The sequence below is a fragment of the Rhinopithecus bieti genome, unplaced genomic scaffold, assembly GCF_001698545.2.
Source record: "Rhinopithecus bieti isolate Rb0 unplaced genomic scaffold, ASM169854v2 scaffold_71387, whole genome shotgun sequence".
In the NCBI taxonomy this organism is placed as follows: Eukaryota; Metazoa; Chordata; class Mammalia; order Primates; family Cercopithecidae; genus Rhinopithecus; species Rhinopithecus bieti.
This window is the reverse complement of record NW_016826726.1, coordinates 132678-154393: the sequence shown is the minus strand read 5'-3', so window position 1 is coordinate 154393 and position 21716 is coordinate 132678. Positions and strand designations below refer to the sequence as shown.

At 50.6% G+C, this 21716-nt stretch overlaps 1 protein-coding gene across 20 annotated transcripts in view; it reads right to left on the bottom strand.

The window, feature by feature from the left end:
* Positions 1-21716, bottom strand: part of EPB41L1 (erythrocyte membrane protein band 4.1 like 1) — a 140890-nt gene that overhangs the window by 24604 nt on the left and 94570 nt on the right. For 7 of the 20 annotated variants that reach the window (XR_001883685.1, XM_017863529.1, XM_017863530.1 and 4 more), the window contains 9 exons: positions 21270-21357; positions 20535-20687; positions 18369-18466; positions 17950-18125; positions 14034-14182; positions 13027-13062; positions 10386-10568; positions 7433-7537; positions 862-2805 (listed from right to left, as the gene is read on the bottom strand). Coding sequence is in view for 19 of the 20 variants with exons in the window: in XM_017863529.1 (XP_017719018.1) it covers positions 862-2805; positions 7433-7537; positions 10386-10568; positions 13027-13062; positions 14034-14182; positions 17950-18125; positions 18369-18466; positions 20535-20687; positions 21270-21357 (2932 nt within the window). In the remaining variant the exon portion in view is untranslated. The remainder of the gene's footprint in view (positions 1-861; positions 2806-7432; positions 7538-10385; positions 10569-13026; positions 13063-14033; positions 14183-17949; positions 18126-18368; positions 18467-20534; positions 20688-21269; positions 21358-21716) is intronic. The other 13 variants (XM_017863538.1, XM_017863539.1, XM_017863542.1 and 10 more) reach the window with 6 other exon arrangements.

Below are 21716 nucleotides of genomic sequence, written 5' to 3'. Positions count from 1 at the left end.
TAAAGAACTTGGCTTCTGGTTCTAGGGATTCAGTGGGCTTAGACATTCACTTGCTAAGCGAGCCTCCATTTAGCCAGTTTCTGGAAGGTTGAGAGGTGTGAAGGAGACATTCCAGACAAGCCAGAGTTGAGCAGCACAAGAGGTGCTGCCACATCAGGTGGGAACCTAAGGCGGTGATGCATCCTGGCCAGGTGAAGGTGACCGGGTCATCAGGGCACAGAGGGGCTGCAGAGACCTGAGGGCCCAAGGGGCTGGTGAATCTCAGGCGCCCCCCCTTCCCAGGGGTGTTGGCTGCTAAGTTGGTGGAGTGCTTCTCTTCCCTGACCGTATCTCCGGATTTGTTCTGGATTAGAGAAGACAGTTAGTCTTAAGGAGGCAGAAAGAAACTTGGCACTGGGACTGAGAGGGAACCAGAAGCGAAGGATGGAAACCTCTGGACTGTCAGTTTTCCCAAGGCGGGAGAACCAGGGATGGGAAAGGATGAAGAAAGATCGCTGGACAAGCCAAGCAAGGTAGGCAGGAACCCAGCGGGTAGGAGCGGCAAGGCAAAGCAGGTGTGTCATTTGCTGGTGATGGCGCCACCTTCTCCATGGGGGTTGTGTGACCCTCTGGGCACCAGGTCACACCAAAAGCTGAGGGTCTTTGTGGCCAAGCTAACACGGGCCAAGCAGAGAAGCCCATCATTCAGCCTGAGCTACACCCAGGCCCATTTAGGGAAAAAACTCACAGGGATGGATAAGCAGCCTCTGATTGCAGTAATGACGAGGGGCCACTGAAACATGCTTCTAAAAACTACAGAGCATGCGGCCAGCCCCCATGGGTGGGGAGCAGCGGTGGGGCGGGGCTCACGCGGCCAGTTACCCCAGTTCCAGTAGCTTCTGCCAGTGTGGTTTCACAGCCCGAATCGGGGGACACGGGCTCTAGTTCTGTGCGTGCTTCCTGGTAGGATGCAGAAGTGTCCTCCCTGAAGTGTCTGGTAGCCAGAGGCATCACTGTAGAATGTGTGGCTTTGGGGCTAGCAAAGTCCCCTGGGGGCTGGAGTTGGGTGAAGCCCAGGTCTGAGAGCATACTCCACTGCTGCTCTGCCTGTCCCACGGGGGCCTCTGAAGACAAGTCATTTGGAAGGGCGCTTGCTTCACCCTTGCTTGTTCGGCGAGTTTCAGCTCCATGGGTCTCAAATATCCGAATTTTATTGGCCACTGAGGTCTTGCTAATATCTTCTATGGAGCCCTCTTGGACCCCCACCTGGAAAGAGGTCATCTCCCTCTTTCCAGAGAGGGAGGGAACTGGAGGGAACCCCAACCCCAGAGGTATGCGCCCCTCAGCTTCTTCAGGGACTACTCTGGGCTTTCTGCTGGTGATGGAAGGAGGCCTGCGCTCACTTCCTGTGGCAGGGGACACCACAAACCCTACTTGGTCCTTGGGCTCTGGGCTGGCTTTCAAAAGATGGACAGGTCTAAGAAAGGGCTCCCTGAGCTCCGAAGGCTCCCCTGACCCATGGGAGGTTGGGCTTGGAGAAGCTTCCTCCAGAGCTGCCAAGTCCTCAGAGTGACCAGGGGAGGCCGGCAGGGGGATGATCACCTCCATGTGAAGAAATGCTGAGGCCTCACGGTCCTTCAGCTCAGCCCCTCCTTTCTGGATGGAAACCACTCCCCTCTCTTTGGGCGGGAAGTTGCCTCTGCCTGGTTTGGCTGGCTTCCTGACATACAGAGGGATGGCCTGAGGGAGGGCGCAGGCCTGGGATTCGGGACGCACACCGCATCCTCTGTGAGGAGGGTGTTTCTTCAGTTCCTCTGTGGGACTTTCCTCAGCCTTTCCCAGCAAATCTCCACTCACGGGGGCCCCTTCCTCTCGGGCTGCGCTAGCTGTTGGGTGGGGAAACTCTCCTTCCACTCCCCACTGGGCATCTTCCCAGCCTTCAGCAAATGCCTGTCCTGCAGTAGGTCCCTTCAGGTCACCAGGTCCTCCACGGTTCTTGGGGGTCTCTGCCCCTTCCTCTAGGGAAGCCATGTGGGCTTCGTCCTTGCTCCTGCTGGAAACAGCAGCAGAAACCCTCAGGTCTGAGGAATTTAGCGCCGGCCTGGGCTCACCTCCAGGAGGGGCATCCAGGCGCCCTTGTCTCTCCTCCAGGGGTGGAGGGAGGACTTGGTCTTCTGAGTCTTTTTCTTCATAGTTTAAATAGAAGCTCCTCTCTGCAAAGGAGGTATCAGTTTCATCACTCGACTCAGCTCTAGCTTCTGCGTGGGCTGGATCCAACAGAAACGACTGGAGTCCTCCCTTGTCGGAGGCTGGAGAGAGGACGTCCACCTCTGCTGGCCTGGTCCCTGAAGCAGTGGGTCTCCCACAAGTGTGGGGCTCCTCCAGCCCCTTCCTCAGCTCTGTCTGGCCCTCCGGCTGACCATGTGACATGCAGCGGTTCCTGATGATTGCCTCTCTGGTGTCTGCCCTGAGCTTGGAGCCCTTAAGGAGCTTTTCTGTCAATGTGCTGCCAGAAGATAGGGCAGCCCCTCCTGGGCTTTCCCTGATCCAGGGGCTTTCCTCTCCCACTGACTCAAAGTCTTCAGGACTTGCAATCATTTTTCCTCGTTGCTGGGTGTTTGCTCTTCTGGTTCCCACCATTTCTTCTGTGGCCACTTCCACTTTGAACTTGTCCACCAAAACGTCTACCTTGGAGAGTCTGCCATCGGCAAGGATACCAGCAAGGCCTGTCTGCCTTTCTTCCTGATGCATGGTGGTCACTTTTAGGAGACCGAGCTCTTCTGGCCTAGTGTACTGTCTTTCTATAAATACCCAATGCTCTGAACCCTGTGTTTCAATTGGAGCAAGAAGAGTTAACATGAAATATCAGGCACCTAAAGAATGGGTGAGTTTTTCCCTTTGTAAGAGGGGACCAATCTACCACTGAAATGTTTGACTTTGGGACAGCACATCCCCAGAACTGGCTGGGGAGAGGAAAGCATGATGTGCCAGCCATTCTCATCAAGGTCCCTCTTCCCATCAGGTGCTTGATAAATTATTGACCAATTTTCCTCAACCACTGCTCCCAACTTGATAAAATGGGATGGGGTCTTATGCCCTCCCCCATGTCAGCCATGGGGAAACGGAGATCCATGGATGGGCCAGGACCCTTCCTCTTCCTCTTTTAATAACATAACTGCCATCGTCAGAGGGGAAAGTTGTTTCCATCACATGGAATCTTTGAATGTTAGAATCAAAAGTACTCTTACAATGTTATCCAGTCTCATCTCCATATTGTGTAAATGAGGAAACAGGTCTAGAGAAGGTCAGTGACTTGTGCAAGGTCACTGTTAGTAGAGGATAGAGTCAGGAAAAGAAAGCCTGATTTTTGAGGCTGGAGATCTTTGCTAACTTATTTTACAACCACGGAATATAGGTGCCAACTGTGATCTAACGGCAAGTTGAAGGGATGCGTTAAGTTTCACAGGTCACAGCCTGAAATCAAACCTTTCTACGAGGGCTTCTGGGAAGAAAGCAGAGTAGTCGTGGAGATACCACATGGCCAGGTTAGTGCCAGGCACCACAATGGCTTAAACAGCTTGAACGCTGTGGGGTTCAACTCAAAAGAAACAAATACCAGGGCCCATTCTAATTCTAACAAAACCCATATAAAGAGCAGAAAAGGACTCAATAGAATGCATCAAGGAAGGGAGAAAGGCAAAGATCCAAGCATCATCGTGCATCAAAAGCACCAGAGGCCAGAGTGGTGGCTCACGCCTATAATCCCAGCACTTTGGTAGGTTGAGGTTGGCGGATCATGAGATCAAGAGATCAAGACCATTCTGGCCAACATGGTGAAACCCCATCTCTACTAAAAATACAAAAAATTAGCTGGACATGGTGGCACACACCTGTAATCCCAGCAACTTGGGAGGCTGAGACAGGAGAATTGCTTGAACCCAGGAGGCGGAGGTTGCAGTGAGCTGAGAATGTGCCACTGTACTCCAGCCTGGTGACAGAGACTCCGTCTAAAAAAAAAAAAAGGCTGGGCGCAATGGCTTATGCCTGTAATCCCAGCACTTTGGGAGGCTGAGGCAGGAGAATTGGTTGAATCTGTGGGGCAGAGGTTGCGGTGAGCCAAGATTGCACCATTGCACTCCAGCCTGGCCACAAGAACAAAATTCCATCTCAAAAAAAAAAAAAGCACCAGATCGCAGCACTGTTAGGCCATCTCCCAACAGCCTCTACCTCCCCACAAGAGTTCTTCAAACAATGCCTGGGAGGGGATGATGGACTTCTAGGACGGTTAGAAAAGCAGGAAGGTAACTGGGTTTTTCATCTTGTGGCCACAGGATCCTTCCCACAAAATTTTAATGGAAGTCCGCTATGTGACAGAAATACAGAGCTGCCCTGGTAAAGTTGGGGGTGTGGGCAGCCTTAGTGCCCTGAGGTACCTCTCTCCTTTGAAATCACTGCCCCAACTAGAGCCCCTCCATGATACAGATATGAAAACTGAGACCTGGAGAAGCATCTTGCCCAAGGCCATACAGGGAGCAAGTGGAAAGGCAGGCCTCGAACTCAGTCTCTGACGCCAAGTTCTGTGAAGTGTGTCCTCTCCACCCTACCATGACCACCTCCACAGGGAGACGTGCCCAAAACTGCTCCTGGCAGCAGGAGGGTGAAGGTTTATATGACCTTGGGCTTCTTTTCAGGTTATGACTTGGTGAGGAGTCTGTCAGATCCCGTAAGATCTGAAAAATTTTGAAGGCCCAAGAGAGCATCATAAACTCTGTGTTCCCCACTGTGTTTTGAGAAAATGTCTCTGATTGTCAGGGAATCAGAACCCATTAAAATAATCTTGTCCATGGGAAAGCGAGATAAAAGGAAGGGGGAAAGGTCTAGGTAAAGTCTGGGGTGGGTTTCTGAGATTTTACTTCAGGTCATTAAGCCTTCAGGACCACAGCTCCTGAACCATCCCAAAGGGACGTGCTTTGAGAGCCTATGGAAGCTAGGTCCCTTTGCTCATTTCCTTGAGAAGCAGGTTCCTCCAGCTGCCTCCATTCCAGCTGTACTGACATCATCTGCCTGGTAATAATGGCCAAAGCTAGTCAATGAGCCTCCTTCTGGGACATTCCTGCCCCAATTCTAACTAGCAACTAGGCTAGATAAGCAAGAGTGAGTGGAGCAGGTGCTGGCAGAGAATGAAAAATAATACTGCATGAAGAAAGGGGAAACGTATAATGATTGTTAGTTACTATGTGCCAGGCAATGCCAGCCCTTTGTCTAAGTTATTAAATTTAATCCAAATGGCAACTTGTGATATTGTTATCCTTATTTCAGAAGAGGAAACGGTATCCCAGAGGGGAGAGGCCATGCGCAAGATCACATACTGAGCAGCGGGGGACAAAGTAAAACGTAGGATCCTGAAGAGGAAAAGAAGACTGAACAAAAAGAGAAAAACTTCCACGGAACGAAAGCACGGGTGGAGCCACACCCCTGGCCCGAGGGGTTGGCGTGAAAGTCATTCTAACCCGAATCACAAGATGGGATAATGTTACAGTAGCCCCAGGTAGCCACAGCCCTGCAGCCATTCAAGGAACAGACAAGAAACTCTCCAGCCTGGCTGTTCCCCTGACTCCAGGCTGTTCAGGCCCCTCCTGGAGCTCTGGGTCACATTTTGGGGCCTGACATTTTTGTTTTGTTTTGTTTTTGAGACCGGAGTTTTGTTCTGTCATCCAGGCTGGAGTGCAGTGGCGTGACCTTGACTCACTGACACAGCCACCTCCCAGGTTCAAGTGATTCTCCTGCCTCAGCCTCCCCAGTAGCTGGGATTACAGGCACGCACCACCATGCTCAGCTTATTATTATTATTGTTACTGTTATTATTATTGTTTGTATTTTTAGTAGAGACGGGGTTTCACCATCTTGGCCAGGCAGGTCTTGAACTCCTGACCTCAGGTGATCTGCCCAACTCAGTCTCCCAAAGCGCTGGGATTACAGGCGTGAGCCACCATGCCCAGCTAGGCCTGCCCTTTTATAAGAGGAGGGGGTTCAGAATAAGGGGCCCTCCAGAAACGATGTCCTGGGAGAAACTGTGAAGAGAGTGAAGTGTTCTAGGGAAGGGGAGGTGTTCAAGTCTCTGAAGGGCTGGCCTGGAGGAGGATGCAGAGCGGCAGTGGGCACCAGCGGGCAGAATGAGGCCTACAGGCTGCTGATTTGAAAGGGCAGGTTTTAATTCAACACAGTAACTTCCCAATAGTTAATGGGCTGCCGCCAAGGACAGCAAAAGTACCCGCTGTGGAAGAGGCTGGATGGACATTACCAGGAGAATGATGGGGGCGTGGGGTGCAGGTTGTGGGCTCTGCTCCCCAAACAGGCACCTGTCCTTGGTCACAGGAGCATCTCTGTGTCCAGGACATCTCTCTGGCCCTGTTCTTGGTATGCTGTTGACTCCTGTCCAATTTCCCTCAAGAGAGTGCGCAGATAGTTTTGTTTTTAATTTTTAGATTGAGAAAAATGCATAGAGTAGAAGTATGATTTATGTTTTATCACTTATGTAGCTCATTTATGTCTTTCTTAAAGTTCCAGCACGTTTGCAGCAGCATGGAAGTTTTCTCTGAGAATGGAGAAAGGTACAGGCCCTCAGAGGAGAGCATATGCCAACAGAGGAGCGGCAGATATCGGGGAAGACAGTTCTGCCCAGATGATCACTCAATACCTTCCAACCCTGAGAGTCCATGAAATCCCAGCAGAGGAGGGAGTGCAGCCTCCTGCCTGGGCCTGGATTCTATGCCTAGCATCCATGCAGGGCCACAGGAATTTCAAAGAGCCCTCCACTTGCTGCCGCCCTGGGCATAGAAGCAATGGTCGCCTCATTTCAAACACTTGCCTGACCAATCTCTTTACAACCCTAAGGATACTCCTTAGAGAAAGATGTCCACTTTTGCCTGCCTCTTTGATGGGCCCAAGCTCCAAGGGAGTTCAGAGAAGATGCAGGCAGGAGATGGCTGGAATGTCGTGCCCTAACTAGCCACTGCTAGACTTTATTCAGGCTTCTGAACAGAGACAAGACCTTCAGGCAGAAGGCATCTGGGTGCCATGACCCCTGATCTTAGCATAGAAGTCAAAGCCTGCATCTAGAGTCGCCTGCCTTACCAGGGCCTGAAAGAGGGAGATCATTCCTGCCTCTCCTTCAAGGCCAAGGCAATGCAGGCTGTTCTGTCTTCCCAGAATGGTTGCAGTCCTGTCTCTCCTCAAAAACAAGGGATGAGGGAGGGGCTGGCCCTTTATGGATCTCTGGGATGGGGACATTTCCTTATCACAGCATGGGGACAGCATGGGTTACCCATTGCTTCCATCTGCTTGGCAGAATCTGGTACATTCCCCTCACCCCAGAGAAAGGGTTTTCTTAAGACCACAGAGGGTGGTTCTAGGTGGGCAGGAGGAAGGGGCACAGGAAGGTGAAGACAGTAACCTCAGGAGATGCTGCGAGGCTTTTCTGAGTGAACACTTCCAAGCCTGCGGCTGCTCCAGGCTCAGGTGCCAAGTCCTGCTGAGAGATGTCCTGGGTCCTCTGGGACTGCAGGGGAGGCCCAGAGCCAGGGAAAGGGGAAGAGGGAGGAAGGGAAGGAGAGACAGAGACAGGAAGAGAGGGAGAGAGAAAAAGTAGGAGAGAGAGACACACACACACACAAAGTCCATAAATAGCCCAGCTTTTTAAGTCCCACATCTTTAGGATTTGTGGATTAGGTCAGGGAGTAGCCACTCTGTGGGCTGAGCTAGGGAGGGACTGCCCTTCTGAGCTACTTAAGGGAGGGAGGCCCACAGTCAGCCCCAGTGCCCTTCCCCCATGCCCTGCCCATTCTCATTCAGAGATGTTGGAGCCATACCTTTTAGACTCTGGCTCCAGGGCTTCCCTGGATGTCTCTGGCTTAGGCTATGGTTCAATACTGCAGTTTGGTTTACAACCCCCTTTAAACATTGAAACTTGGGTTTGGCAAATGGAAACAGTTAAAGTTCCCACTGTTTTCCCCTTGGCCCAGGTGAGGTCCAACAATATATGAGGAGGCTGCTAGGAATTCTGGATGACACGGGCATCTTCAGGATACCCCCCACAAAGCTGGTTTTGGCATCAGGGATTCTAGTCACCATCAGCAATAGCCCCATGACTGCCCAGCACCTTCCAGTTGAGAAAGTGCTTTTATATTCATTATTTCACTCCACTTTCCCAACTACCCTATGGAATGACAATTTTGGTCCTCCAAAATGGACTAGGCAATGAGGCTCAGAAAGGGGAAGTTACTCACCCAAGGACCCAGTCAATCCTTGTCTATGGCACCTCCCCATCTCCCAAATCTTCAAAGGCCCCTAAATGCCAAGGGAGCCTGTAAGCTAGTTCTGAATGGTCCATAGCTCCAGGGTGAGCTCCTGGACCATAGTTCTTTCCAGCAGTGGACTATACTTCTTGGGGCTGAGCGGGGCTGGGAGGTGGAGCAGATTCTACCTTTTAGTAAGACCCATCTTCTAGCAGTTCCAGCTATCACCAGCAGGTGGGGCACACCCTACACCAGGCTACACTGAGACACTCCAGAGCTCTAGACCCCACTTCCCAGGGCTCATCTTCCCCTTCTCTTCTGGAGACTCACTCTTTCAGTAGCCTCTGCATTCCACCTCACCCACAGCCAGGCTAAGCCTGGCCAGCCCACATCAGGATTGATTAGAGGCCACACTGAAGGGCAGAAGGGGGTGCTGTTCACTGGCTCACTAGACCAGCCCCCGCCACCCAGTCCAGGGTCTTGCTTGTGCCAGAGGCAAACAGAGGCCCTTCGTGGATGCAGAGGTCTGCCATTCTTTCACGGCACCGGCCTTAAAGGCCCCCAAAGCATCCCTAATTCTGTGACTCACCAACCAGAAAGCCAACCCAGTAGCTCTCTCTGGACTTATGCCTTACTAGACAAAGCCGTCTGTTATCTAGCAGGTTCAGGCCATGGGTAGCACTGATCCAATAAAATGCTCTGCTAATTAGATCATGGGTGCATCACCAATTTTCAAAGCATTAGAAGGCAGCACACATACAATTGACTCTCTACCTGGTCTTTATGTGATTTGGTCTTGCTCCTAGGCAGCTATTGATTTAATAGCAAATACAATAGCCTGGGTCACAAGCAAATTGGGTTCTGGCTCCTCTTCCATCAGCTATGACACTGAATAAGTCCTTCCTCTTTCTGGTCTCAGTGCCCCTATCTGTAAAGTGAAGGTTCTGATCAGGTTCCCAGGGCCCTTTCAACTTTTATTTTATTTAGGAAAGGGGAATTTTATTTGTTAAAGAAAAGTCATCTGTGAATGCCTCTAGTTAAATTAGTATGCTTGACTTTAACACTTTGGATTGAAACATACTTTCTTTATCCTGATTTGAAGTTAACCTCCTCTGTGGAAAAGTCTGGAACTCTCAAGTGAAACAATAACTCACACTGCACATCGAGGTACTCTGCTACTCCCTCTACGTGCGTTATCTTGTTTAATCCTTACAACATCCCCATGAAGTAGGTGCTTTTATTATCTCTACCCAACGAGTCTCAGAGAGGTTAAGTAACAAGCCCAAAGTCATCCAGCTAGCAGGCAGCAGAGCCAGAATTTAAACCCAGGCAGTGTAAGTATACACCACAATTGGATTTCAGACCAGTAAGCAATAGCTTCAGGGAGAAAACACCTAAGTATAAACTGGGGTAAATATCGCCAAGATTTAGCAAGGGCTAAAAATACGGACTTGAGAGTCTAAATGCAGGGCTTCCCCAAATCCTAACTTCATCTCTTCTTCAATCGAGAAAACACCCCACGCTTTCCACTCAGAAAGGCAGGTCATGTGAGATCCTTTTCTGAAGCCTCAGAAGCAGGTCTGATTTCTGTGACGGGCCCATTCCCCTCCAGTGGGCTCCGAAGCCCCTTTCAGGAGGGACCACTCCCCAATCCGTGTTTTCACAATAGGCGCAACAGGGTCTAGTTCTGGATAGAGCTATTGGGATTCTCAAAATGTAGTACACATGAAAAGCCTCGGCAGCACTTGTCCAAATGCCGATGCCAGCACTGAGTTCAAATATCTGATTCAGTAGGTCTGGGCTGGGGCCCTGAAACCTGCATTTCTAACCAGCACCCCTTCCCCATTATACTCGGGCTGATGGAAGGGAAGTACACCAAGCTTCCATGAGTCTTGAGTTTTTCATGTTTTAAGTTAGTCTCCAGGACCCAGGATTCCAAGATTTAGTGAATTCATCTCCCTCAGCCTAACCTACCACCCTCTCCATCCCCACCAGCCCCTAAGCAGCAATGGGGGAAGCATACTGGCGTGGAGGATGAGTGTAAGTCAAGACGTAGCAACCCAATGCCTCTTTACCCAAGGCCCCTATCGAGGGGTTCAGGGTGACACCTACCTCATTGGCTTTCTCAGGGGTGCCCTTGGGGGAGGGGGAGGCAGGGGAGGAGGGCAGCCTGCGCTCCCGTTCCCAGTCTCGATCCCGGTGGATGAGTTTGCTGTTGGGCTCCTTCAGGGTCCTCTTGAGCTCATTGATGCTGGCCTGGTGCTTCAGCAAGACGTCCTCTGGCTTGTCTAAGAACTAGGGATAGATGGAGAGGGTGGTGGTGTTAGGGGAACAGCTCCAAGTGGGGGATGCAGGGTGCAGGGATGATGGCAGCAGTCACCATCACCACCCTCCACCAGCAATGTGATTCCCACTCTGACCTGTGTCGCCCTCATGGCAGCCTCAGAGGCCAACCAGGGCAAGGAGAACTACCCCAACAGGTGCACATCCCAAGGCACAGAGCACTGAAGATGAAAAAGAGGAGACGTCTAGTTAAGCCACCTTTGCTTCTCCCTTGCCTGGCTCTACAGCCTCTGAACAGCCAAACTCTACCCAAAGCCCACAGGTCTGGGTGAGTTCCCTTTGGTGCTACAAGCCCAGTCTTAGTCACAGAGGTGACTTCCCTCTGGTTACAACCACAGCATAGCAGGCAGCAACTGCCAGAGAGCTATAATAACTCACTAATCCTGTTCACTGGGCTGCTCTGGCTCATTCAGGGGCCTCCTAGATCCCTCCTGGATCCCAGTGTCCACTTTCTGGCCAAGACTTGGGCCACTATACTTAGCAGGATGTCCAGTCTGGGCCCCTCCTAGACCAACATGCACAACTGCTCAGGCCCTGGGGAGGCCCACAGTACAGATCCTCCTCAAGCCAGGGACATTCAGAAGAATGGCCAAGCTCCCACACTAGAGACCAGGGGCAGTCTAGTCTCCTCTGTGATGGGCCACTACCTTCCCCAACCACCCTGGACCTTCCAGATAACTTTCAGGTACTGACTCACCAATAGCAGACAGGGTGAGATATAGCCAGATAGAGAAAACTAGAATGCTGTAGAGTGTTCGGGAAGATTAGGAGAATTAGAGACCAGGAAGAAGAATGCTAAGTCCCATGGCTGGACATAAGAATTGAGCCAGGTATAGCTGGAGTTGTAGGATTCTAACTATACAGGTAGTGTTCCCCATTAAACTACCAAGTCTGTGCTCAAGTTAGTGCAGCATGACAGAGTCATCTCCTTAGGTCAAGGGAGGACGAGCTTTGTGCAGGAGCTGGCAGGGACCTGCCAAAGCTGTTTATCTGGCTACTTCTGGGGCAAAGTGGTGGCTGGCAGCCCAAGGACCCTTATCTGTAAGACTGTTTAAAAATTCATGTTAACTCAATTCAGGACAAGAAATGGACAATCTCAGCTTATTAAAGTCAGATCAGGTAATTCTGGAAGAACCGCTGGAAGGTAAGCTTACCCTTGGACAAAGCTAGAATCTTCCCCTGGGCTCATCTCTGGTACCCAAGGATCCACTATGGCTGACTCCTAAGCTATCTCAGGAAGGAAACCAATCCCAGTGAGGCTCCTGCTTTCCCTCCAGACATTTGTCTGTTCCTTGGGCATCCCTTCCCAAGCTGAGCTGCCCTCGGGACAATGGCTGTCTGAGAAGTCAAACCTGATGGCATTTGCACAGGGAGGGGGTTTGGGCTACAATGGGTAGTAAGTCCCAACCTGAGATGTGGCTTGTCATCTTCCATTCCAAACCTGCCCCACTGCCTCCATGGGTGTGTCATGTCCTTGAAGGCTACACGAAGCAGTGGGATCCTGGGATCCTGGGATCCTTAAAGGTTAAGGGCATTGGAGAAACCTAGTCTGAATGCTTTGCTGTGCAGACAGGGGACTGGAGTCTGAGGGGAATTTCCCAAGACCTTCAAAGAGTTGGTGGCAGAAGTGGGGTTGAAACCCAGATCTCAGAACTCCAAGGTAAGGCTCTTCTTATGTCCCAGTCTCTGGCCCTTTCCCTTGGCAGCCCAAGAATAAACCCACTTCTCTTGCAGTTAAAGTTCAGATAAAGAGTTAGTGACTGTGTGAGAGACAAGAAGTGGTTAACATGGGAGGAATAATTTGGGGGAAGCAACAAATGGGAAGAAGACGAGGAAAGGAAGAGAAGAGGAGGAGGTTTTTGCCAGAGTTGAGCAGGAGTCAACCCTGCCTGGGGGAGGTGTCGGACTGGAGTTGGGGCAGATGCAGATGTGCTCTGAGGTGCCTCCCTCCCCACCGCAATCCCCACTCCCACATCTGGCTGCCAATAGATACAAAAAGAAGCTTGGGGTGAGGACACAGGGGACACAGATGAGATGGAGGCGAGACCAAACAGTGCTGTCGGGGAGGAGATGAATCTAGGGAAGGGGTGGGTGGGGGGAGATGAGCTATATGAAAGCACAGAATGGCCTGAAAGAGCTGGTGGTGCAGGTGGGATGGTCAGCAGGTGAGCTGCAAGTATGGAGGACCGGGTGAGCTAGGGAGAGTCTAAGAAGGGAGCTAGAGAGATAAGCTTAGTGGGTGGCGGAGTGGGGAGCAAGAGCGGCTGCAGAGGGCAATGGCTGGGGACCAGAGATGAAGTTGAAGCTGAGATGGTGCCACGGAAGTGAGCCTGGGATGGACTGTGGGATGGTGACAAATGAGCTGGGGATAGGAAAGGCTGGGTAGGGAGGGACAGGTTGCATGCAGTACCTCCTGCTTGTGTCTCGGCGTGGTTTCCTGCTCCGGCTAGTGGGATGTGGTAGGAGGGAAAGAAAGCAGCAGGGTCAGTAGAGCAGATGGATTAGAGATGCCACGATGGGCTTGGTCCAGCAAGGAGCCCAGAGCACTCACACTCGACCAAGTGGAGGCCAGGGCAGCTGGGTGGGCCACCAGCAGGGCAGTGAGATAGTCAGAAGAAGGTGCAGGCGTGAAGCAGGGCGCTGTCCCAGGAAGGCAGAGAAGGCAACTAGAGGCCAAGTGGGCAGAGCCATACTGGGCAGGTGGGATATGAGAAAGGAGTTTCCTGTCTCTTGCTGTCAGTGGGAGCATGTTCAAGGCCCTGTGCTCACAAGGGAGATGGAAAGAAACCTGCTGAACAACTACACCAAGAGGAAGCTCTCCCTGGCCTGTGCGTGCACACAGCTGTGTGTGTGCATGTTGTTTACACATCGGTGTGCATGGATCTAAGGGTGACGGGTGCATACATATGTTATTAAATGCATGTGAGGCTGAGGTCATGCACTCCTGCATGAGCATGTACACACAGATACTGGGAGTGTGTGTGTGCACCTGAGTGGGGCGTGGGGAAGTAGGAAGGGGACACACTTGAACCTCACACTCCTGAGAGCTGTTGGTGACACCCGGTCATGCTCTGAGAAGGAAGAGAGCAGTGCAGATCCAGATCCCAGTCAAAGGGGCAAATTAAGAGTGTGCAAAAGGAGGCCTGAGTCCTTTAAGGGACAGAGTAGCCCTCTGGAAAAGTAGGGCAAAGCTGGGGAGAGTACAGGGCAGGCAGCATGCCCACCCCCACGCCCACCCCATCCCAGCAAGGGCCAGGTATTGAGAGATGACCCAAAGGCAAGGCCCTGCCCATGGTGGACTCCATAGCAAGGGTGCTTGGCAACAGCTGGAGGCATATGAAGGCCAAGGCCAAGGGTAGACCTCAGGTCAGCCTCCTGATCCCCAGGGCAGAGGGTACGAGAAAGCCAGGCTCCTACCTTTAGCTCCTTGATCTTGGTTGGAGTCCTGACCTCTCCTTCCTCAGCCTCTGACCGTCGCCCCCCAGACTCGCCATCCTCCTCCCGCTTGTCACCATCAGGCCCTGCATCGTGGTTCTCACTGACAGAGGCTGGGCGGGAGAACTCTGCTGAAGTGGGTGGAGATAGCCGGGCAACCATGTGAGACCCCTCCCGGAGAATAGAGAACCAGCCTGGCCCTGCCCAACCACGCCTGGAGTGGAGCCAACTCTTCCACACCCCTCACCCGTTGCCCAGAGGTGTGAAGTAGACTTCTGGTCACGTGGCCGGTAAGTGGCAGACCTGCCTCCCAGCCCAGGACTCCTTCCTGGTTTCTACAGCACTAGAACCTGGGTTCAAATCTCAAATCCATCTCTTCTTGACTGTATGACCTTGGGTAAATTACACAATATTTCTGGGTCTTGGTTTCCTTATCTAGAAGCAGTGCCTGCTTTAGAAAGAGGAGGTGAAGAATGAACAAGCTAATGTATATAAGTACTTATGGAAGAGTGGCTAGCACAGAGTGAGCCTTCCATCAATGGCAGCCCATAAATGTTGCTGTTTTGGTTGTGGTGGTTGTGGTTAAATACTCACCTGATCATTATTTAGCAACACACAAATATTGTGAGATTAGCTTTACTAGTGAAAGCTAAAGTCTTAAGTTTGCAACTAATTTACCTTCTTTATAAATTAGGGAGAATTCAGGGAGATCCCTGCAACAACACCTTTCTCACTCACTGGTATTCCAAAATGCTTTTCTGAATAGGAAAGGAAGGGGTGGAACTAGACTTTGCATCAGGCATTGGGCATAATCTGACTATGCCCATGGATTGTGTCTTGGTGGAAAATAGGCTGAAAAACACGGGTTTAAAATAACCAGAGCTCAGATTATCCTTGGGGTTGGCCTAGATTTTAAAAAGAGGATAATTATCCTTTCTATTCATATACACTCACTTTGCAAAGTACACATTTATGCATACATTTCATTTGATTTACACAATACCCTGTGTTGATGGCTGGAATGGGACTGGCTTATCCCCATTTTACAGAGGATGACTGGAGACGTCAAGTGGGGAAATATCCCACTGGTGACCTTTTGGTGAGTTGGGATAGGGACTGAGGCCTCCTGGCTTAGACTCCATGTTCTGTTCCTCTCTGATGAGCTTCACTAGCTCTAGGCTAACCTCTGCTGCCTGCCAGAATCTGGGCTTTGTTTGGCCCCTGACATAGTAATGGAAGCTACAGGGGAGGGACCTTTCCCTTTGCATAAACCCCAGTTTTCTGTCCTCTGTCTACCCAAGGAGAAGAAGGAGCTTCTTCAGCCTCAGACAAACCCTAGCAGAACTACACATCTTTCAAACATGCACAGGAGTCCTGAGACAGGTCTCACTTTCGTATACCAGAAAAAGTATCAGACTTTCTTGATCACCTGGCAAACTCCTAGGTATCCTTCAAAACCCTGCCCAGTTAGCACCCTTTCTGCAGAGCCCTTTCTGCCCCTTCTAAACTTAATTCCTCCCTCCTCACAGCTGCTCTACGTTCTACACATGCTTCTCCCATTGCTTGAACCACAACAAATGCTTACAAACCTGCTATTCTACGAGCTCCTCAAAGGGAAGGGCCAAACCTATTCACTCTAAATACTATACCCAGGACCCAACACAAGGCCTGACACACATATAATACTCAGAAAATATAAGTAGAACTAACTTGCCTGGAGGCCTGCTCCAAGGTGTTCTGGGAGCATCTATGGTTTCCCCACCCAAGTCCCTACTTCCCACTTTTTTTTTTTTTTTTTTTTTTTTTGAGATGGAGTCTCGCTCTATCGCCAGGCTAGAGTGCAGTGGTACAATCTCGGCTCACTGCAACCTCCGCCTCCCAGGTTCAAGTGATTCTCCTGCCTCAGCCTCCCGAGTAGCTGAGACTACAGGCGCCTGCCACCATACCCAGCTAATCTTTGTATTTTAGTGCAGATGGGGTTTCACCATGTTGGCCTAGATGGTCTTGATCTCTTGACCTCATGATCCACCCCCCTTGGCCTCCCGAAGTGTTGGGATTACAGGAGTGAGCCACTGTGCCTGGCCTTTTTTTTTTTTTTTTTTTTTTTTGAGATGGAGTCTCGCTTTGTTGCCCAGGCTGGAGTGTAATAGTGTGATCTCAGCTTACTGCAACCTCCTCCTCTGGGGTCCAAGCAATTCTCCTATTTCAGCCTCCTGAGTAGCTGAGATTACTGGCGCATGCCACCACGCCCAGCTNTTTTTTTTTTTTTGAGATGGAGTCTCGCTCTATCGCCAGGCTAGAGTGCAGTGGTACAATCTCGGCTCACTGCAACCTCCGCCTCCCAGGTTCAAGTGATTCTCCTGCCTCAGCCTCCCGAGTAGCTGAGACTACAGGCGCCTGCCACCATACCCAGCTAATCTTTGTATTTTTAGTGCAGATGGGGTTTCACCATGTTGGCCTAGATGGTCTTGATCTCTTGACCTCATGATCCACCCCCCTTGGCCTCCCGAAGTGTTGGGATTACAGGAGTGAGCCACTGTGCCTGGCCTTTTTTTTTTTTTTTTTTTTTTTGAGATGGAGTCTCGCTTTGTTGCCCAGGCTGGAGTGTAATAGTGTGATCTCAGCTTACTGCAACCTCCTCCTCTGGGGTCCAAGCAATTCTCCTATTTCAGCCTCCTGAGTAGCTGAGATTACTGGCGCATGCCACCACGCCCAGCTAATTTTTGTATTTTTAGTAGAGACAGGGGTTTCATCATATTGGTTAGGCTGGTCTCGAACTCCTGACCTCAGGTGATCTGACCACCTTGGCCTCCCAAAGTGCTGGGATTACAGGCATGAGCCACCATGCTCAGCCCCCACTTCCCACCTTTAAGCCACTCTCTACAAACCTAAAAACAATAAGAATGGGTACAATTTCTTCAGGTGCTACTATATGTCACAGAATATTTTCTAGGGATGATCTCATTTAGTTTTCCCTAGAACACAGCAAAATAGGTAATATTTATTTTGTAGAAGAGGAAACAGGCTCAGGGAGTTACATAAGTTGCTTAAGGTCACCCATCCATTCATTCAGATATTTATGAACCACTTCCAGTGTTCAGAGAACAGCCCACAGTGACTGTCAAGGCCGAGATTTAAACTCAGATCTGCATAATTCTGAATTTCCCCAGTGGCCCATGTGACTTCTGAACATCACGTACAACTCGAGTGTGTACATCCTGGGGAGAGACTTGGGCCCTGAAGGATGCTGATTTAGTAGGTCTGGGGCAGAACCTGGGAATTTTTGTGTTTGACAATCTCACAGGCGACTCTGATGAGACATGGTTTGTGCACCACATTTTAAGCCCTGTCTGCTTGCTACAGGACTATATAGGGCCAGTTTTCATTGATGTTAAGGGCACCTATCAGCCCAACAGAAATGGAGACAGTGGAGAGTGCCATGTGGTCAGATTGTCAATCAGCCCAGAGCCCAGTAAAACCAAAAGAATGACCAAGAACAATGTCCTGGCCTCCCAGCAGACAAGGCATCATCGGCTCCACACTGCAGTCACAAGACACCATTCCCCTAGTATCATGATGACCGGTGGATTGCTAAGCTTCTTGGGTAGGTGGCCCAAATCATATGGCTGAACCTGGGACCCCAAAAGACCACAACTCAGGGAAGTTGTGGGAAATCCAGAGAGTGGTAGTGTCACATCTCAAGTGGAATTGAGCTCTAGGTTGGGACTAAGCCACCAAGAGCTGCCCAGGGACAGCACTGGTCTTGAGGGGCCAGCCTGGTGCAGATGAACTTGGGATGCGTCTACCATTTTCCTGCTCATTCTGCAGAACCCGGCATGCCCACTCCCCCACTTCCCTCTAAAGACCATTCCCCCCAGCCCTCCAGTTTGGGCCATACCTCCATCAAGGCTGCGGGACATGGTGTACCGTTTGCTGGAAGAACGCTCAAAGAAGGGTGCAGGCCGGTCAATGAGGGCGCTGGCCTGGCGGGTCTGTGCCTGGGTCCTCCCACTGTACCGGAACTTGGAGCCCATCACCAGGAAGCCCTTGGGTGGGGGCTCAGGGGACACCAGCCTGCAGCAGAGGGATGCAGGGGAGGGGGAATCAAACCTGTACTGCCAGGCCCAAAGTTAGACCACAGCTGGCCTTTCATCCCACTACCCCACCAACTACGACAATTCAAAGTGGCCCAGGAAGGGAGGGACTTGGGGAAAGGGAGGAGGACATTCCTAGCGTTCTCACTAACTCCTACCCCGCTCCCCTCCATACACATGGTCTCTGCCCCATCCCCATTACCCCATCCAAGGTCAGGCTCACCGGAAGAATGTGTGATGCTCGATGCAGACCTTCCACAGTCTCTTGGCTGACCGGTGGTTTGGGAGTTTAAAGCCAATTGTGCTCTCAAATTGCTCATACTGGAAAACCAAGAAGGGCAGGTTAGAGGCAGGGCCTGAGCTCACTCTCGCCACTAGACCATTCTTAGTGTTTTTATTTTATTTGTTTAATGTTTTCTTGAGACACGGGGTCTCGATCATTTGCCCAGGGTGGAGTGCGGTGGCCAATCATAGCTCACTGTAACCTTGAACTCAAGAGATCCTCCTGCTCAGCCTCCCAAGTAGCTGGGACTACAGTCAGACACCACACTGGCTAATTTTTTGTAGAGAATGGGTCTCATTATGTTGCCTAGACTGGTCTCCAACTCCTGGGCTCAAGCAATCCTCCCACCTCAGCCTCCCAAAATGCTGGGATTATAGACGTGAGTCATCCTTTCTGAACTCTTCTCAGGCATCTGCGACTTTGGCCTGTTCATTCACTGAATCAATAAGGGTGACAGAGCCCTAACTCTGTGATGGGTCCAGCGCTAAACACTAGAGATACATGGAGATCAAGGCAGAAGATTCTAGTGGGGGTAGGGGAGCCTCTAATAATAAATAAGCAAACAAGATAATTGCAGACACTGATCAGGGGAAATGAAGGGAGATACGTGGTATGGCAGAACTGGGAAGGCATGGGGGCTTCTGCCGTCTAAGGAAGAGCAGGGGATCCCCTCTAGACCTAGATTTAGGTGATCTTGAACTGACATTTGAAGAATGGGAAGGAACCAGCTATGTGAGAAGCAAGACAGGGAGACACTTTCAGGTACAGGAAACATCAAATGCGAAGCACCCAGTCAGGAAAGAGCTTGACTTATTCAAAGATCTCAAGGCCAAAGAGGCTAAAGCACCTTGGGTGTGGGGCAGTGTGGCAAGGGATAGGTGGGAGAGATAGGTGGCCATGGAAGGAGTTTGGAGTTCAGCTCAAGAATTAAAGAGAGTTCCTGAAAGGTGTAAGCAAGGGTGTGGGTGGGAAGGGGGAGTGGGCTTGCCATGATCTGATTTAAGGGACGTTTTAAGATCTCTCTGGCAGCTATGAGGAAAATGGCCTGATGAGCACCAGGGGCGAGGGAGGGCAGAGGGCAGTGAGAAGGCCCTCATAGGCACAGGTGAAAGATGGGGGCTACTGGAGGCGGGTGTGACAGAGAGGAAGAGAAGCAGACGTTACGACCAAATGGGCCTTTTGATGGGTGAGATGTGGGGAATTGAAGGAAAAGAGGTGCAGACATCTACATGTTTGCATTTGTGTGTGTTGTATGTATAGTCGAGTCTGTGTATCTTAGAATGTGTACAAACTTCCATACTTACATGTAAGTAAATACATGAACTTTACACAGACATATATTCATTTATCTGTGTGACCTGAATATATGTGGTTATACTTCTTCTTCTGTTTTATTTTCTCTTTTTTTTTTTTTTTTTTTTTTGAGACAGAGTCTTGCTCGCCCAGGCTGGAGTACAGTGCCAGCTAATTTTGTATTTTTAGTAGAGATGGGTTTCACCATGTTGGCCAGGCTGGTCTCAAACTTCTGACCTCATGTGATCCACCCACCTCGACCTTCTAAAGTGCTGGGATTACAGGTGTGAGCCACCGCACCTGGCTGTATGTGGTGATACTTTTATTTTTTATTTTTATTTATTTATTTATTTATTTTTTGAGACAGAGTCTCACTCTGTCACCCAGGCTGGAGTGCAGTGGCGCAATCTCAGCCCACTGCAAGCTCTGCCTCCTGGGTTCATGCCATTCTCCTGCCTCAGCCTCCCAAGTAGCTGGGACTACACGCGCCCGCCAGCACGCCCGGCTAATTTTTTTTTATTTTTTAGTAGAGATGGGGTTTCACCATATTAACCAGGGTGGTCTTGATCTCCTGAACTTGTGATCTGCCCATCTCGGCCTCCCAAAGTTTTGGGATTACAGGTGTAAGCCACCACGCCCGGCCAGTTATACTTTTATTTAGGCTCTTCTCTCTCTCTCTCTCTCTCTCTGTGTGTGTGTGTGTGTGTATGTGTGTATGTGTGTGTGTGTGTTGGCAGCCCAGCCCCGGCTGCTGGGGTTCACTCCTTTCTAGTTGATTCTGGTGAGGAGGAGGGTTTCCCAAGGCAGGCTCACCTCCCCAGGCCGGATCTTGATATAGAAGTTACTCCTTTTGTAGGAGATCTTGAGGATCTTGGGCCAGGCAAAGCGGTTGATTCTCAGCCGGTCCCGGTAGATAAGCAGGCCATTGGCACAGACGCCTAACATAATGTCGATGCCCTCAGAGTCCTGCATGAGAAGAGACCATGGAATGGAAGGCCCGGGGTCCATGCCTGGGGACAGCCTGCCACCCACCCCGAACACACCGCCCTGTGCGCTGCTTGTAATGAGCTCTCAGGATCAGGGTTAGAGCCTCCATGATGGAGTCCCACTGACCAATCCCTCCCATAGTCATTCAGTCATTCACTCTTCCATTTAGGTATTTATTCACCCACTCACTTGTCTGATCATTTGCTCTGTCAATCACTCAATCACACATTCACCCAGCGAACATTTACTGGCACATACTTGGTGCCAGGCTATGTGCCAGGTGCTAGGAATACAGAAAGAAACTAAGGCCTACGTCTTTCCCTCACAATGCTCCCAATCTAGCGGGGGCTCAAACAGGTTCATAAATAAAATACATGGAGAAAAGGATACAGATCATGAGAAAATAAAAGGTTATGGAACTTCAAGGAATGAGAATGAGAACAGAAAAGGTTTCAAGTTGGAGGTAACACAGGGTCTGGCACACCAAGCCCTAGGGAAAAGCCTGATAGTTCTTTGGGGGCACCACCCAGACACTAGGGGAACCCAGGAAGCCGGTGGTACCTTGGCATGGTGCAGGTCTACTCCATACATGGAAAGCTTCTTGGCGTTCTCTAAGAAGTGGATTTCTGCTTCTCCTGGGGTCATCCCCCTTAGAGAAAGAAAGTGATCACAGGTGACCAAGGGAAAGACCCAGGCTTGAGTCCTGCTGGCCAAAGGTGGCCACCATCAGAACCCATGATTCTGTGAAGTCAAATATGCTGAGCCCCACCCTAATCCTTTCCCTCTTTCCTCAGAGCAGGAGGGTATACCCCAACTCCCACTTCAGCCCACCCAACCCCCATCTTCTGCCAAAGCTCAAGTCCAGTCTTGTTAGTCCAGGGAGCATACAAGGGCTGAGCTGGGAGTCAGGATTTTTGCCTCATTCTGCCACTGAATTGACTGTGAGCTATAAATTCTACTTTTCCATGACCATAAAACCATTGTTAAGGACATTGTTCATTATAACCA